The sequence below is a fragment of the Homalodisca vitripennis genome, chromosome 4 (genome assembly GCF_021130785.1).
Source record: "Homalodisca vitripennis isolate AUS2020 chromosome 4, UT_GWSS_2.1, whole genome shotgun sequence".
NCBI classification, from domain to species: domain Eukaryota; kingdom Metazoa; phylum Arthropoda; class Insecta; order Hemiptera; family Cicadellidae; genus Homalodisca; species Homalodisca vitripennis.
In genome coordinates this window covers 199156679-199174908 of record NC_060210.1, presented here as the reverse complement: position 1 = coordinate 199174908, position 18230 = coordinate 199156679, and the positions used below count along the sequence as shown (strand labels likewise).

General features: G+C 34.1%; 1 protein-coding gene across 2 annotated transcripts in view; it reads right to left on the bottom strand.

Moving 5' to 3' along the window:
• The window catches only part of LOC124360881, a 107816-nt gene extending 93865 nt beyond the window's left edge, over window positions 1-13951 (bottom strand). For both annotated transcript variants that reach the window (XM_046814857.1, XM_046814858.1), the window contains exons 1-7: window positions 13717-13951; window positions 11112-11265; window positions 10011-10139; window positions 4405-4585; window positions 2650-2773; window positions 1360-1531; window positions 549-626 (exon numbers count right to left, since the gene is read on the bottom strand). In XM_046814857.1, coding sequence (XP_046670813.1) covers window positions 549-626; window positions 1360-1531; window positions 2650-2773; window positions 4405-4585; window positions 10011-10139; window positions 11112-11258 — 831 coding nt within the window. In that variant the 5' untranslated portion in view covers window positions 11259-11265; window positions 13717-13951. The remainder of the gene's footprint in view (window positions 1-548; window positions 627-1359; window positions 1532-2649; window positions 2774-4404; window positions 4586-10010; window positions 10140-11111; window positions 11266-13716) is intronic.
• Between the last annotated feature and the right edge of the window lie 4279 nt (window positions 13952-18230).

Here is an 18230-nt window from a genome sequence, read left to right as displayed (position 1 = left end):
GGGACATTCAATTCGATTGTGAGATCGTCGGTCAATCATGTAGTCACCAGGACTTCGACAGAGACGAGGGCGCGGGTGGTTCACGAACTATTCACATATTGAGATGTCCAGTTCGTTAGTCCCGGAACTCGTTGTTGGGACATTCAATTCGATTTCACTGTTTAAAGTTGCGCGCCGTATATTTCAAGGTGTCCAGATAACCCTTCCCCTTCCCGCTTCCCCTTCTCCGCCCTCACCCTTACAGCCCTTAGTCGCCAAACTCCCCTTCACTAAATTCTAGATTCATATTCTCAATAAAGAAGGGTGGAATTCCGCCTCAGTCAGATTTTCTGATCTCCGAAATTGTGGGTGGAAACCTGCTGATTAATTATGGAAATGTTTTCTGAACTAACGATCACAACTTTATTATTATAAGTTTTAGTTAATAATCATTGTGAAAGTCATTAATAGAAGATTACTGTTGTTATATAAGTTGTCAATAGGATAATTCCTTAACATTATGGCCTATTTATGCTTAAAATCATGAGAAGTTTTCTAATTTCTTGTACCTTTTTGACAGCATATCCGTGGTTGGAGTGCAGCTCTGCATACTCAGGGCAACTGACACATTGTGGACACATTAACACCTGTATAACATTAAAATCAATAAGATCGATCATGTATGTGTAATGTATGAGTAAAGTAATTGACACATTTGTTATAAATCCATATAAGCCTAAATAATTTTATTTTTCATCTTACAGCCATATTGTTTACCTGTAGATTTTATGAAACTGAGATTTTAAGGATGTTTTTAGTTGTTATTTAGGTGCTTAAACAGTTAATGACGAATTAAATTTCATAACAGGCGGTGTGGTTTTTAAATGAAAAAATGCGGAACCTTAAATTTACCACAAACTTTGTACTAGAAATGATAAAGATTCATCCTAATTTTAACTTCCAGTAATAATTAACTTGTACCTTATAAATTAATATAAAAAAACTGAATGACATTTGATGTAAATGATTTAAAATAAATGATGATCAATAATTTCAATGATTTCATTTTGTCATATGTCAGTCAAGAAAATATCACACTGAAATCGATGTTTTAAAAATAGTGTTACAAAACATACTAGGTAAATTGAATTCTCCAAGATAATTTTTAGTTTATAATGTTACGAAACATGCGAAAAAACTATCATGCTCAAAATACTATCTCCTTTGAAATGTAGGATTATAATCAGTAGTATAAAGACCTTTAGTTTTATCACAAACTTTCATCCCCTCGTCTAAAAATAAGAGCGTAAAGTGTTTGTGGTTAAACGCTGTTCTTATGCGACCAAAATGAAGATCTGCACGCCACCTGGCGGTATGTACCTGCGGACACTGAAGACAGCGGTAGAGGTTGCCGACCACAGGATGGATCCTGCAGAACACACAAGTGACATCATGAGATGACACAGGACTGAGGCCGCGGGTTCGAGCCACGGGGAGCGCCACCCTTCTCTTGGCCGCCTCCGCTAACTCTGTCCCTCGACAGAACGGCCCCCTAGAAGGCAAGGAAAGAAAGATTAATCTACTTTTTCAAAAATGAAAATAGACTCTCAACTGACATCACTTAATAAACATGATATACAGTTGTATTCATCAGTAGTGTTAATGTTGATCTCTTTACTGCCTATTTTATATTTAAGTTTTGTTAATGAGTACGCAAATTATTTACCAATTGTATAAACTGTTAGCTAAGAGACAAATTAATACGTTTATTACCTTGTTCATCACTGTTTTCAAACACGTTATGTTTGTGTAATAGCTACTCGTGAGGCAGGTTATGGTATTAATTTAATGAAGGTTAAGACTACCAAAACTGTGTTTTTCCGTGTTGAATTTTTGCTACATATTAAAATTGTTACTTCAAATTAATGCTTGTAATACTATAATCAAGTAATTAAACTTTGTTATACATCAAGTTCTAAATACCACAGCTTTCTCAATGTAATGCAATCTATATTTGATTGGGACAGTTTTTTTAAATCACAACCTTTAAGTATAATTTTGCTAAAGGCAGAATAAGAAAACCCCTATTTTTATCACTTCACGAGAAATAAAAATGCTAATTTCCTACACAATATACAGTACATGAGTTATAGCTTCAGTATTTACATTTTAAAATTACTTATATATTAAGACTTTTTCAATGCATCATAAATAAAAAAAATACATGTTCTTACAAAGTTCTTCTTGAGAACATAAACTTGTTTCTATAAAGAGAAAACAATAGTTCAATCTAGTCATCTTTCATATCATATAAGTTTCAAATTGTTTTCCTTTTTTTCAACTGTGTTTCTTTGGGCTTCATTATCAGACCTCTAAATTCTGCTTCAAACCACCAACTTACTACTCTTCCAGAAGATCAAATCATCAATTTTTTATACTTTTGTGTTTTTATAAAAGGTATCTTAATGAGCATCTGCCAAAATTTAGTTTAATATTTTAAACTGAAACAGTTTGTTTCACTTTAATATTGTCTAAAAATAGTTTATGTCTAAAGCTGAGAAGGATTTGACGGAATAAGGTTTATCCAAAATGCCGCATGCAAACGTGTTAGATTGCAATGTTTAGATTACATTCCTAGGCGAGATTCTAGTTTCTAGAGACGTAGATTACCTGCAGAGAGGACACGTCAGTAGGCGATGGGAGGACACGTCCTGGGAGTCCAACTGGTGACGGGCGACCTGGAGCATGCAGCGGGTATGGACAGCGTTACCACAGCTGAAGCGGCAGTGGACCACTGGGCAGAGACAGTGGCTGAGCGTTAGCGAAGTCTATCACAAGGTTAGTACATTTCTCCTCTATATGTCTGTCTCCAGAACGAAATGAAATAAGAACTATAAGAGTTCATTTCTGTTTAGGAAAGCAAAGTTCATTGATGCATGTCCAGCTATGGGTTTTGGCTGAGCGTCAGCAAAGCCTAAATACATATATCACTGAGGTTTCTGGGAAAATTCCTCTTCTGTCTGTCTGTCTGGTTTTCGCTGGATATCTCCAGAACGAGCTAAGCTACGGGCTTTAAATTTTGTCTGAAATGTGAATTCAAAATACGCAAAATTCATGCAATGACTTTGCATGTTCTTCCATGGAATTTGGCTGAGCGTTAATGTAGAGAAACAAATAAAGAAAAATTGTATTAGAGACTGAAAATATATATGAGCTACTGCGCGTCACAAAGCATATCGTGTCCCATCCCATTTTATTGTTTGAATTGTAAGATTTTTTTCTTTGTATAATGCCTTAAAATAAAATATTTATAGATTCTTCATTACCCAAATTAAATTCTGATTTCCTGGGAAATGTGTTACTCTGTGATATTTAAAGTCAGTATGGGCTTCGTTGCGTATTTACAATGTTATGGGATATTATTTCATTATCCATTACACAATTATTATTGCTAAACGGAAAATTAAATCATAACAACAGATAACACAATTTCTTCAGTACATGTGAAAACACATCAAAATTTCCCTACCGTTTAGGTCTGTAGGCATATTTCGTGGAGAACAGTATTCCATCGTTTATTATACCGCTATGTTTGCAGAAATAAAAAATTTAATTCATAATAACACACGTTCCCTTTACGCTTTACACAACTCACTTAGTACGATTCTAAATGATTTTCCCCTATTTGGGTTTGTTGGGATTTTCAGATCCCAAATTACATTCCCTGATTGCCAACATTACAGTATGTACTTCTATACATTCAGGTACTTAGAATCCAACTTTTGCCTAATACAACTCAAAGTAATGCAACTACTTAAATGTGCACCCTACCCTGGTCATGTAGCGTACTTTTCGATATCTCAAAATTGTAAACTTTATCACCACGTACAGTGTTTTCAATTCTTACCATTTTTTTAATACGGCAAAATACTTATATACCTTATAAAGAAGCGTTAAAAACTACAACGTTTACAAACTGTATACGCAGTTCTTCCCAACGTATTATAAACCATAAAAGTAAAAGTTTATGATTTTAGTTAAAGTAACAAAACAAATAGTGCACAAGTGCCAAATAAACATAAAAATTGGTTGCTGGAACTTAAGAAGAACATTCATACTATAGAGATCCTGATTCGTAATATTCTTTGCTAGTCACAGAAGCGTACACAAAGCGCGACATGTCCCAGGCCTTGCCATTAGGCTTGGAGACCTGTTGTGACTGATCCGGGAATCTCTGGGGACTGGCCGCGCTGGCTTAGCATCGCCTCCTTCATACTTCGGCCCCTTGTGTCGCATTCACTACGATTCATTCACTCTACTTTCACGTCCTTGTGAATCTCTGATCACATTTGCTGGAATTGCGTTTATCATTGTTTACACTCAGTATTGGATGGTGTACTGGAGATACTCTTGCAACACACCCACCTGGTAGTTTGGAATCTCTGAAGGAGAGAAGACATATCGGGCAGATGTCGTCGGGCTGGACCGGTCTCCTGGGTACCGAGGATTGACTCTCCGCTTGAGCCTTGGACGGCTTCCGGGAGACTCTCCTCTCTTGTCTGGGAGGTTCCAGGAGGGCTGCCATCTCGCGAGGTACCAAACCCAACTGTGGAGGCAGTCAGAATATTGTATAACACAGATATGGAAGATATGCTGGGAAAGAAGTGTAAGTATGCAGGCAGTATTGGGTTCTTAGATAATATCCATTAGAATATAGTATAGAAATTAAAAATAAGCCTATAAATAATGACCCTGAAATGTGTAAGGAATTACATTCTTAACTATTTATTATTTTCGGCATCCTTTATGTTCTTCAGATCCAAATGGAACAAGGATTCGTTCTTCCTGAGATCTTTCCTATAGCATTGGAATACTCGAATATTTTATTAGCTTCCACCAAATGTTGTATAATAAACCATCACACTGTAATCGTATTAATGAGGTTTTATATCCTGCAGAAGTACAATTTACCTGGTTTTACAAGAATGGGGTCAGATAACGTTTCTATCTTATCTTATCTACTACTGCCTCCGGCCATCAGTGTTACCAGAAAACGCCAGTTCCGTATTTATGGTGACGAACGAACAACATTTCTCGCGATAGTATTTATAGTAGAACAAAATTCTAAAGGGTCTGTTCTGAAATGTCTCAGAGAGCAACCTACATTAGAATTACAAACCTGAAGAAGAATTTTAGTAACTTGTTTTGGAACAATAAAAAGACGTCCTATTAATCTAGCATTCGTCTAGTTTGAAATTGCATAAAGAGGTTTACTTGAAGGTTTACGTCTTTATAATGGAATTTTATACCTAGTGATTTGAACTGATTTGGTTCAATAACTTCATGAAAGGTATTTATATATCGTGATGATATTGTTATTATATGGAACGTGATATGTGAATGTGCCAGTGAGATTATTCGCCGATTTGAACAATCAGATAACTTTGAATCAAAAAGTATAGATATCCGAGTTTGAAAGTTAACCAAAGATTTACCTTTTTTATTTATGAGTTTCGAAATATGAAACTGCTTACTAACAATAACTTTACACGCTTACCGCCGTTTTTGGTACGAAGTACTCGGACTATTTTAGCAGTAACAGTAACTGGAACAAGTGCCTGTATGTACCATTTTGGGAGTCTCTGTAACGTATGATTCTAAATCAGTACGAGTACATATGAACTCGGTTACTAAAGTAACGGGTACATATTGAATCCAGTAGAAATAGTAAGAACTAAATAATCTTCGTGGTTGTTGCGTGGTGGAGAAATTCAAATATTTCAAGCTTTGAACAAAATGGAATTATTATATGTGCATTACGATGTATTTCGTAAATTAAAATAGTTATAAGGTTGGAATTTATGTATTTTATTGTGATGTATCTCAAAATTCCAGCATGAATGTTATTTTTAGTCGAAAACAGGCGATCGATTATTTTGAAATAAAATGCTCGTAGGGGAGATCAGGTCCCACTCGTCCCCCGCTTCAATGCGCCCCTGGCTATTACACTGGCAAATTAATGTTTGGGCACTAGAGTTTAAATTTTTATTTAAAAAACCACCAATTATTTCAAAATTAAAACTTTTTTATCAACGAAGATTATCCTTCGCGAGTCACATTGAAAATATTTACTACATAGAGAAAGGGATAAAAGTATTTGCCGTCGTTCAGTGAAACAAAAAGTCAGTAACACTACGTTTGTTGATAAGGTGGTTGGTAGACGAATTCCGGCGTATTGTGACCTGTATTCTGTAGTTCAGTTTTAATAATTAGTGTTGTGTTTAGTTTTATATTAAGTGCATCTTTAGAGTTAGTGAAGTTGACACACGACATGGTGGTTGTGATTCCTGACTTACGCGTGTCACAACGCTCTGGTATGATTTGTTTATTTAAACTTAGTTTGTAATTATGGTTAGTTGTTATTTACCTGAAGAAGAGATCAGATTACAGATCTCGAAACGTAGTGTTACTGATTTCTTGTTTCACTGAACGATGGCAAATGTCCGGGAAAATCCTGTTTCCTTTACAATCCTTCCATCGTCAAAATCAAACTTCAAACAAAGAATGAAAGTATTGATAGAAATATTTCAGATTTAAAGTTGAGAAAACGTACGATTAATTTATCCAAATGGTATTTTATTTATCCAAGGCCCTGAATAATGATCGTAGTTTAATTTGTTTAACTCACTTTATTGCTTCAAAAGTTCAGTATTTTTACAATTGTTATTCACAAAGTATTATTAAATAAAAAAAAACAACATGTAAGTGATAAAATCACAGTATTATTACACTATGATAGAGAAAATTCTGTGCGCTCATAAAAACTTACGGGTTCAGTAGTAACCTTGAGATTAAACTCGGACCACAGAATCGCGACAGCATCAATCGTAAACTTGGCCGTCAAGTGGCGGAGAAGTTCCCATACCAAAGTCCGGAGCCCACTTAGAAAGTGAACTCCAAGAAAGTCCGTAATGTTATTCACAAGTGGGACGCGAAGTGTGGTTGTGAGGGGCGGTAGGGGGTAATGAGGGTCTCAAGGTCGTTGAAAAGTATAAACTAAGAGTCTTGAGAGGGTGGGGCGGCGGGGAGGGGAGGGGTAAGCAGCCACCTGTAGAGTCGGGAAATGAAGAAGTGCGGGATCATAAAGAAATCCAGATCTATTAAGTGGGAGCGGGACTCCTCCCCCTCTCTTCCCCCCCTCCCACCGGCGCTACTTGAGATGAATGAATGGACCCAACAAAAGGAGTCTTGTAGCTTCAGGAATGCCTCAACCCTTACGTAGCACCCGATGTTGCTTTTCATTACCGAACTTTTTATACCCCTTCCGACTCCAATGAAAAGTTTCTTTCCGTTCACTTTTCTTCGCTCCACAAAAATGTCTAAATAACATTTCCTGATCTTAATAAATCTGAGGATTCCCTCAGTTACTCCTGGAGGAACACAAGATCGAGTGCAAGAGTCCGCTTTTCATTGGCGTCAATATTTCTAGAAGTACTCGCAATCTGTACAGAAGGCTCGCTGTGTATTCATCGCATTGAAAACTATACAAATAAGGAAAATGTTGTATAATATTTAAAACTTTTTATACAAAGAAGGAAAATATTTTAGAGCCGTTTATATTAATAATAATAATGTATAAACAGTAAAGTACTATTTTAATTTAAAAATATATATGTGTTGATAGATATAAATATAGTAAATATAAATAGTCTTTGTAATAAGAATAGTATACAAAACATATCACGATTTTTTAAATGTAACGATTTAAATTCAGATATTTCTAAATAGCTTCTTTTAATTATATTATTTGATCCAGTCTAAATGCTAAGAAGTGTCTTTTTTTAAGTTGAGATACAAATACAACTTTTCGATAGGTATAAATAGTTGTCTCTGTAATTAGAATAGTATATAAATCATATCACGATTTTTTAAATGTAACGATTTAAATTCAGATATTTCTAAATAGCTTCTTTTAATTATATTATTTGATCCAGTCTAAATGCTAAGAAGTGTCTTTTTAAAAGAAGTTGAGTTATATTGCAACTTTTAGATAGATATAAATAGTTGTCTCTGTAATTAGAATAATTATATAAATCATATCACGATTTTAAAACGTAATAATTTAAATTCAGATGTTTCTAAATAGCTTCTTCTAATTATATTTGTTGATCCATTCTAAATACCAAGTGTATTTTTTTGTTAATGTTGAGTTAAAATACAACTTTTCATGTTCCCTACTGACGATTAATGGCCAAGAGTACGCGTTATTAATCCTTCCTACTATATGAACTACTATTCATTAATGGGTATCGTAGGGGTTTGGAAAATGAAAAAGGAAATTTTCCAAAGTAATTTAATGAAATTATACTACGTGTACGATTAACAATTAAAACGATTTTATATTACGTTTCTTTAAATTTATTATAATACACGTAACGATAAGGACGGCTTGTTTTACTTCAACATAAATACTTTGTGAAAGTTGAAATTATAAGAGATAAATCAATTATGTCGGAAAATAATTCTCTGAATGACAATAACTGCTGATCTATAGAGGCAAATCATCATATATTATTGCTTGGAAATTAAAACGCAGAAATATTTTTATTTCCATTGAACTATTCAATAAAAATAGAAGTGGATTAACCTACTTCATGTCTTTACTACTTGATTAACATTACACGTCAATTGTTTTCTCCTACACGCCACTGAAAACAAACTGTAGAAATAAATAAGAAAAAACACGTGACATTTTTTTACAAAGATTTGTCTATATTTTGTTATTACAATACTCCTACAATAATGATTAAAAAATTGCATTATTTGAAGCAAGATCATCTTATTAAAAATAATTAAAAAACTAGCGAGTGCAGATAATCTTTAGGATATTAAACTATAATACTTTAAAATTAAGGGCTTTGCTTAATACTTCTCCGACATTGCTCTACGCAGAATTACTTTAAGTTCTGCGTTTCAGGAAGAGACCAATTTAATTAGAGATTCCTTAAGATAAGAAAAGAAAAATATCTTCTTAGCAATCTTCTTCTCGTACGGTAAGGTTGTAAGTCATTAGGACTTTTTGAGAACATGTAGAAACATGTGCACAACAAAACCAACAGACGGACAGTACATGTTTTATCGTTTTGCTCATGTACAACTAACACAGGCTCATTATCCCATTATACAAAAGAAAGCGTCCTCATCGTGTTTTATTATTCTATATTAAAATACTTATAAACTATTTTAACACGTACATTTTACACATAATGTAGCTATAGTAGGAAGGGTTGATTCAATTAAATTTTGAATTTAGCTCCAGTTCACCTTCCTTGTATGACAGCGTCTGGTATCTGACGCTGTCTCAGACTTGATTCCTGGAGTCTGGAGTAATGTTCGTCTGAAGAGATCCAAAGAATGTCGCCGACGAAAAAGGTCAAAACGAAACATTTACATCGTTTCGACATCAAAAACACCCACACAAAAAAAGTAGGTAGGTAGGTGGTGAAGTGGTAGTCTCATTGTCTTTTCAGGTACACAATTGAGTGCACTACGAAGATCACAACCTAACCTCACACACGATCTCTAAGCACGGTGGATCAACCGAGTTTTCTACACATAACGTAGCTATGATACGAATGGTTGGTTTAATTGAATTTTGAGTTTAGTTCCAGTTCACCTTCCTTTTTTTAGTTCAATTTACATTTTTTTAATTCATGGTATTTTTATAGACGTTCTTTAACAAATTCAGACCATATCGCGCTGAAGAGTTGTAATCACATCAATAATCACCAATAATTTGTGTACAAAGAAAGATTTTCAACGTATGGATACATTCTAGAAGATTGTATCTAATATCTTACATCACTACTTAATGGTAGAACGAGAAAACGTTTTTCCTTTAGACACATTTTACCTCTTTAGAAAACACATTGAGGGATCACAAAGAGTTATATTTTCAACAAAGTGCTTTCCTAGTCTGTTGTCAATTGATGAAGAAATTAAGATGATTACAAGAGGTTCTCAGGTCTCACCTGATAAGAAAGAGCATTGAACGGTTTGAGCTGAAGTTTCTTCAGCAGCACCCAGCAGATGTGCAGGCAAAGATCTCTGCTCTTCTGGTGGTCCTTGCAGCTGCAGTAGTGAGGGTCTCCCAACCGTACCTGCAGGAACAAGAGGTACATAGAACAACCAAACGTGACTTATCCAAAGTTGATTACAATTTGTCTATAAGACAATTACATAGACCTGTAGCCGAATCCTGCAATTGATCACTGAAGCGAGATTTCGAAACTCACTTAAGATCGTTACAATAATCCATAACAAATTAATTTTAAAGTACACTTCTTTGGAAAAAGAGAGAAGAGCACATGATGAGATAAAAGGACAACTGTAAAAATTTGCAAGGAGAGAGTTTCCACTCTTGAATCTCCTTCATCAACGAGTCAAAAGTTATCATTATGCTGAATCATTAAGAAGATGATCATGTTTGTCCTTTTGGAAATGCTTTCATCATAAATACTTTTTCTGCACCAACACCGTACTTCTGTGATCTCTACACTCGAAGTTCAGTTTGCGCTTCGTGTCAGGTCAGTTTGATAGGACTAGAGAAGTCTACAGTATTCTGTAAAGGCAATCTGTGTTATCATTGAGCCATACATTGCGGCAAGAATATTGTCAGGGTTGCATTACAAACTACCAAAAACAAGACATTCCGTGAACTGAAATCTTTCTTCTTGTCCGTGTCTAAACACATGATTCATTGTGCATAAATGTAATAAAAATTCAGAAAAAGCCAGAACACTTCAAATTCAAGCTAATAAAACTGGAAGTAAACCCTGAGCTGCAACATACAACTCTGACAAATTTCCACTACATAGTAAAGATAATTACCGTCCAATCATTCTATCGGACTTATTACTGAAAAAAATCAAAATCACATTTGAGTGATTCGAATCCCAAATTAAATTGTAGGTTCCTTAGATTTACCAGTAACTGGGCTATTAATTAACATCACTACGGATCATTGCATTTTCCTCGATACGTACGAGTACATGCTGTCAGGTCATAGAACAAGGACAAATCTCTTACAATAAGCCAAATCCAAGTTATAAATACTTCTGACCTGCACTGACCTGCACGGGCTTGGCATCGCTCTCCTGCACGATATAGGCCGCCGGTCCGCTCTGTCTCAGGAGGAACAGTGGACTGAGGACCGCGAGCTGCTGGATGGAACGGATCGTCTGTGGACAGGTCTGTCTCCAGGGTGCTGCTCGAGCCATCTCAACACTGTAGACAGAACAAGGAGTTGAGAGTCTTGCACACTATACAGTACATATTGGTCAGTTATACAGGGTGTTCCGTAACTCTCTGGACCAAGGTATACCACGTTATTGCTCAGGTCAAGACAAACATATGTCACCATAGGAACGTGGGTCTCCGATGCTTAGTTTCCATCTGTCTGTCTGTATTTGTTTTTTTATAAAAAAATTTAAGTAATAAATAATAATTTAATTTAAAAGTAATAAATTAAATTAAACCAAATTTGGCTAGAGTGATTATGATAAAAAAGCCAGTTACTAAAAAAATATATCATGAAATTATCTTTATTATTTTCTAAATGGCAGCCATTAAAACTTTGAATATCTTAAGAACCAACAGTTTGTTTCAAGAATTACAAGAATAACAGTTTTTAGAGGATTTATCACAAATCTAATAACACCAATATTATTAAAATCGAACAATAAATAGCTGATTTAGAGAAGATTTACTGTGACAAGGTACGAGTCATAAAACTGTTAGTCTTGCAAGGCTTGAGAAAAAAATGCTATTTAATAAGATATGCGAATTTTAAAAGTTTTAATGGCCGCCATTTTGAAAATACTAATGATAATCATTACATATGTTTTCAGTAACAGACCTTGTCATAAATATTTGATCCAAATTTGGTATAATTTAATTGATTACTTTTTTAGATATAAAGTTTGTTTATAAAAAACACATACAGCATTTTAGTTTTTTCAACTGATTGTTATTCAGAAAAATCTACAAAATCAAAGTACTTCATCGTCTGAATATTTAAAAAGTAAACGACGGCTTTTAATAAAGCCAGATTTTAAGATTGTTCTAAAACAGAATTCTGAAATCCCTAATTTTATTGTTTGTTACGTTGTAATTTGATCTTTCAGCTTTCATGCCAAACAAGGTGTGAGCGCGGGTTTCGATTCTTTAGCACATGAGCGTTGTCTCCAGAGTTTCGCCCTATGTTGGGCTTCTTGAGACTTTGTACAGTTTTTACAAATAAAACCCGTATTGATGCCAAATCTAGGCCCTGCACTTTAAATACACAGTTTCCCATATTTTTCAGTTCTTTCATCCACGTTGAATTTTGTGTACTGTTTAGATTTAAAGGAGAGATTTTTAGATTATTTATTTTGCTGATATGTTTAATCAAATTTGACGAACTACGCACTGAGGTTCATACATCTACTCAGACACAACTTAAAAATACATATGTTGGGTTGTAGGCATTTTTTGGGTCTGCGTAATTTTTTAATTCCTAATTAGACTGCTGTGCTTGACTGAATTAAAATCAAATTTTAGTAAATTCAATTCCAGTAAATTCACCCTCTTCAAGTAGATGTTTTCTCACAACTTTTAATGGGATTTTAAGCGTGTTTTATTTGTGCGAGATATTTTTTATATTTGGTTACACGGTTACACTTATCCGTGTAAAGATAATTACAATTTCAGCAACAGGCAATAATTTTAGAACTTTAAACGCCTCATGTACTAGAGTTCGATAATATTCGAACTGGAAGGGTTTAAATATAATCATTTAGGTATTATATTTAGGTTTCTAATTCATGTACCACGCGGCCCAGTATATTTTTCCTTAGATATTAGTCCATAGTCATTTTGGTATTTGTAAGAGACGTTCGGAAATTTTTCGTATTGTATGTTTTATATTTTTATGACCAATTACCCTACCTACCCATTACCTACTTTCTCGAAATTACTTCATGCCTGACTTTTGAAGAACTTTCCATAACAGTACCTTGCTTAAATTTTCATATCAACTTTAAGAAATAGGTTTGCCTAGTAAAATTTGGATGTAATAAAATATATTCTTATTTATCTGATAGATAACTACTGGAGATCTAAAGATTAATAAATTTTACTAATACTACACAGAACGTATTGTGCTTGTAAATCTTGAATTATGTTGTATTTTTAATCTTTAAAAACAAATGTAGTTTGAAATTAAAAGATTCATCCAAAAGTAATAAATCGCAAATTGAATACTAATCAGTAAACTTCTATAATACAATATTAATTTCAATTTACAGTACTTGTAACTTGTTAAATTTTCCGGTTATTTCAAACGAGCATAAGTAAGGGGTAGTTGGTTATGTTGTATTTACACAACAACCGTAGCTAAACAAGATGAGATATGGCGAAGCTACATTATATTCGATACCGAGAAACTTCTGTTTTGCTAATTATAAAGAATTTCAACATTGTGCCATTTCAGGTTGTCTACTTTGGCCGACATTATATCAAGTGAAATTTAAATATAAATTCGTGAATGTACATATTTAAATAATTTTAAATATTTATACTTGGAAGTTCTGCTGAACCCTCATCTCTCTTCCAACAGGAAAAGAACAAAAAGAACTAAACAAAATCAAGAATTTTCCAAATCTTGCAACTAAATAATTGTAATAAAACAATTGTTACCAATCAGGGTTTATGCAATGTACACTTTCAATAAACCACTAATCTCTCTGTATGCATATTGGCCCCCGGGGGAATGAGACAGGTTAAACTGTTCACAGTAACAACAATTTCTCTGCATTTTCAAAGTCCACACCACGTTCGATCCCTCAGGCATTCCTCCCTCACATTAAAGGTCTGAATGTTTGTAAATACGTCTTCACTAGAATTTAAAATAAACACTATTTGTAACCTCAAACTTCAACTCAATAAGTGTCATAATGTGATAAAATAAATACTGTTTTGAAATTGTCTGAAGAAAACATATGATCCTTAATTCAGCTGAGAATATAAAGAGATAATAAAGTAAATAAAAGCAAGAAATATCTGAGGAAGAGGAAAGTCCTTCAAATGGTTGGACTGCATCTGAGAGAAGCACAAATTGGTCACATTGAAGACTGCAAGATAAGATAAGACCACTGCACAACGATATAAAAACGTTTTCGCAAGGAACTGATTCTGTGGTTTATATATAGCCTATATATATATATATATATATATATATATATATATATATATAATATATATACATATATCGTGTCACGATATTCTTTTACAATAATCTCCAAAACCACCGAACCGATTTATTTGAAATTTTGTAGATATGTATTCTTTGGTCTAACTTAAAAGATAGGATAGTTTTATCTCGATTAATAAACACCATTTTTTTAATAACGAATTCAATGTCTTTTTTATAGATAAAGGGTTGAATATACTTCTAGAGCCTGTTAAATGCAATAAACGTTCTGTGAAAACATGAGAGCACAGCCATATATTTAATTAATTTTACCACAATTCTCAATTTGTTTACATTTATATGTAGTCTCGAAAGCATAGAGTAAGCTTGATAGTAACATCACTTCTCTTATCAACCGCTGTTCAGCATAGAGTAAGAAATAATCAGATAATAAAGTTAAAAATTATGGTTGCCTGTAAAGTCGGTTTTACGGGCGAAGATTTTACGTGACAACGTCTTTTTCTCGGTAGAATATTTATTGATATGAATATTATTAAATTGCACAATAGGAACAAGGAATTGAATGAAAATAAGAATTGCACAAATTTTAACTATAGAAATATATTTTGTTTACTAAAACATTGTACATAATTTGAAATTAATTAAAATTTGTTATTGTAAATGGTAAAGTTGAATAAAACATTTACTAAAATTGGAATTTGAAATTCTTGCTAAACACAGTTAAATTGTAACTCCGCGCGTGGTGATTGGTCGGTTTAGTTCGTTTGTTTGGTCGCACTGTTATGACAGGTTAGAGGTTATAATTTGTTATTTTAAATGTTTGACTAGCAATACGCGCTGTTTCTTCTCAATCGACTGAATTACGATTGATTGCAGAGTGATTTAAACTAATAATTTACTTAACACTATCAACATTTGTCAATAGTATGACATAACCTATAAACTCAGTTTCTCAACTTTTGTGTCAATCTAACAATTAATCAATCAATCATAGTTTACGATAATGAAACATCAGTGTACAATTATTTACCTTTATTGTTGTAGTTGTTGTAAATGACGAATCTAAGCACTCCACATTTTCACGAATAAACATAGTTATCTGCTTTATCCCGTGCGGCGGACCCACAGTTATCTGCTTTATCCCGTGCGGATCCCGTGCGGCGGACCCACTGGACGGGCATCGTAACGTTACCGGGCGTTACACTTTTTCATGAGTGACTCCGAGCCGCAACCTAATTTAAGACGTTGTCACGTCAAAATGTTAATAAAAATATACTGTTTACTACATGTACACTTCAGCAAATTTTAAGTATGCAGTGCTTGGTTAGGTTGTAATTTTGATATAAAAGACAAGGTTAATATGTAACATTTACTATATAGTTAAAGTCTATTGTAAAACTCATCTTAGTTGTTTTTTGACAGAAAAAAGGCTTCTCTTTCCTGTGTATTTATACATATATTTTCCTGTTCGGGAAACCAGACAAAACAACAATGGAACAGAAATGCAAAGACCAAAAACAATTACAATGGCCCATCAATACGTACCGTATACACTTTTTGGATTGTGGTAACAAGGCAAAACATTGGCGACACAAAATATAATTCACTCGTTCAAAGCTTACGATAGTGCGCGAGAAGCCGCGGGTAACTGCTAGTTTTTATTAAAAAACCACTAATTGATTTAATTGATCACTATTCTAAAACCGTGGGGTTCTAATACAACAATCATCACCTTGTTTTAAAACTATATTACTGTAATTCCCTGTTGTACATTTTGAATTTAATGTTTGCATCCACTTCAACTCGATGCCTCCAAGAGACCATAACAATGGGTTTCGTCATTAAGCCTGTTCGTTTGTTTAAGGATTCACAACAGCTGACGCGACAGGAAGAGATAAGTTCGATAAAATAGTACGACTAAACCTCTAAAATAATGAGGACGAAAACATTGGTACAGAATAGTAAATGTTAATAGCTTATTGTTGGGTATCTTAATAATAGCGATCTTAATCGGTTTCTTTACACAGACTTCAATCCGATTCGATAGTCGAAAAAGTCTTATGCCTCCATTCGGTATTATAATCGATATAGATTCGATGGCCGAGACTCGTAAACCAAATATCTACTCAAAACAATATGCTTGGTTCCGTTCAGTAACAAAATCTAAACAATTTGTAATGAGATATGATTACATTATCAATCAGAATCTCGCATAAAACGAAGGTAGATTCTTCGAGTGATCGTTGACCGCGTTAGAAAGGGTCGATCGCACTTTTATAATAAGGACTGATCTATCTAGTACGATCTGTGTTTGATGTTACTCTTTCTGTTAGCACCGAATTATCTAAATATGGATAATCGAGTATTATTTAACCGATTAACAACAGTTGGAGCGACGGGAAGAGATTAGTTCGATAAAAGAGTACAATGACTAGACTCTTGAATAATGAGGGGAAACATTGATGCAGAATAGACGTGAATAGCTTATGGTTGGGAACCGATCTTAATCGGTATCTTTACACAGACTTCGATCCTATACAACAGTCGAAAAAGTCGCAAACCTCCATTCGGTACTATAATCGATAAAGATTCGATGGCCGAGACTCGTAAACCGCCGAGACATCTACGCAATACAATAAGGCTGGGTTCCGTCTTGGAACAAAATCTAAACAACTTCGTAATGAGATATGATTACAATATTACTCATAATCTCGCATAAAACAATCGATAAAACGAATGATAAGATAAGGATTCTTCGAGTGATCGTTGACGCGTTAGAAAAGGTCTGATCGAAGTTTTATAGTAAGGACTCGTCTATCTTGTACGATCTGTGTTTGATGTTACTCTTTCTGTTACTCCCGATGTGGATAATCGAGTATTTGAATGAATTCTTTTAGTTTTAAAAGATTTCAACACTATTTTGGGAATGAAGCCTTTGAGATCATTTACTCCAGTGCCTGAAATTCAAACTTTTAGATAGTTGATGAGATCGGAAAGTTTATAACAAAACAACAGATCGATGAAATAGCGCCAGACCAATTTTGAGAAGAAACTGGGGAATATTTCATCCCTTTGTTTCCTTTTACGTATTTTCATTGGAATGAAACCGGAGCAGTAAACAATATGGAAACTGAGTAGATTGAGGGCTGCATCTCGGACGCTTTTAGGGAAGTGTCACCTGATAGAAGCGGAGTGAAGAGTGAAGAGGACGCCATCTTACTTTATGGTGGGATAAACTTGAAAATTGTTTATAGGGAAGAGCACTCCCGGTGGATGAATTGAGTCTGATGAAAGGCAGCCTGATTGGAAGGGATATTTTATGTCGCCGTGTCACATGATGGCAGCCCTGTATGCCGTAAACCGGGAATCGTAAAAACAAAAAGGGAAACCAATTGCACCGCCTCGGCGGACGCGGACGTGTGACACCAATTTTACGGCTTCCTTTCAATTTTTTAACTTTGTGTATGTTCGACGGATCTGGCTTTACTGCCGTTCGGCCACTCTGGAAATGGAAATGCCGACGTCAAATGGAAATGTGGCCACCAGGTGGAAATCCTGTATGAAATACAATTTATATTATAAATCCTAGCTGTTGTTCTTACAGTTCGTCTTCGTTTTCTTTAATGCTACATATTTCGTGGTGTTAAAAATTATATTTTTGGCTTTTAAGAGAACATGCTCTGAATTGTTATATTCAGGTATTCTATTTCAACTTTTCATTTTAATGTCATTGTCTATATTTGTGCAATGGATAGTCAGAGTTTTACAATACAAACTACTGATTGTTAAAGAAATAAAAACTTTCTACGGATATATTAAAAATATTTAAAACCATTTCTTCTTGTAAATGTTAATTATTTCTAATATAAATATTGTAAAACTTAAGGTAAGGCCATGTAAATGTGTCTCTGTTTAAAAATCAAGTAAAATATTATATTTTCAGATTTTCTGAACGAAGTAAGACAAATATCATTATTATTTAAAACTAATAATTGAATTG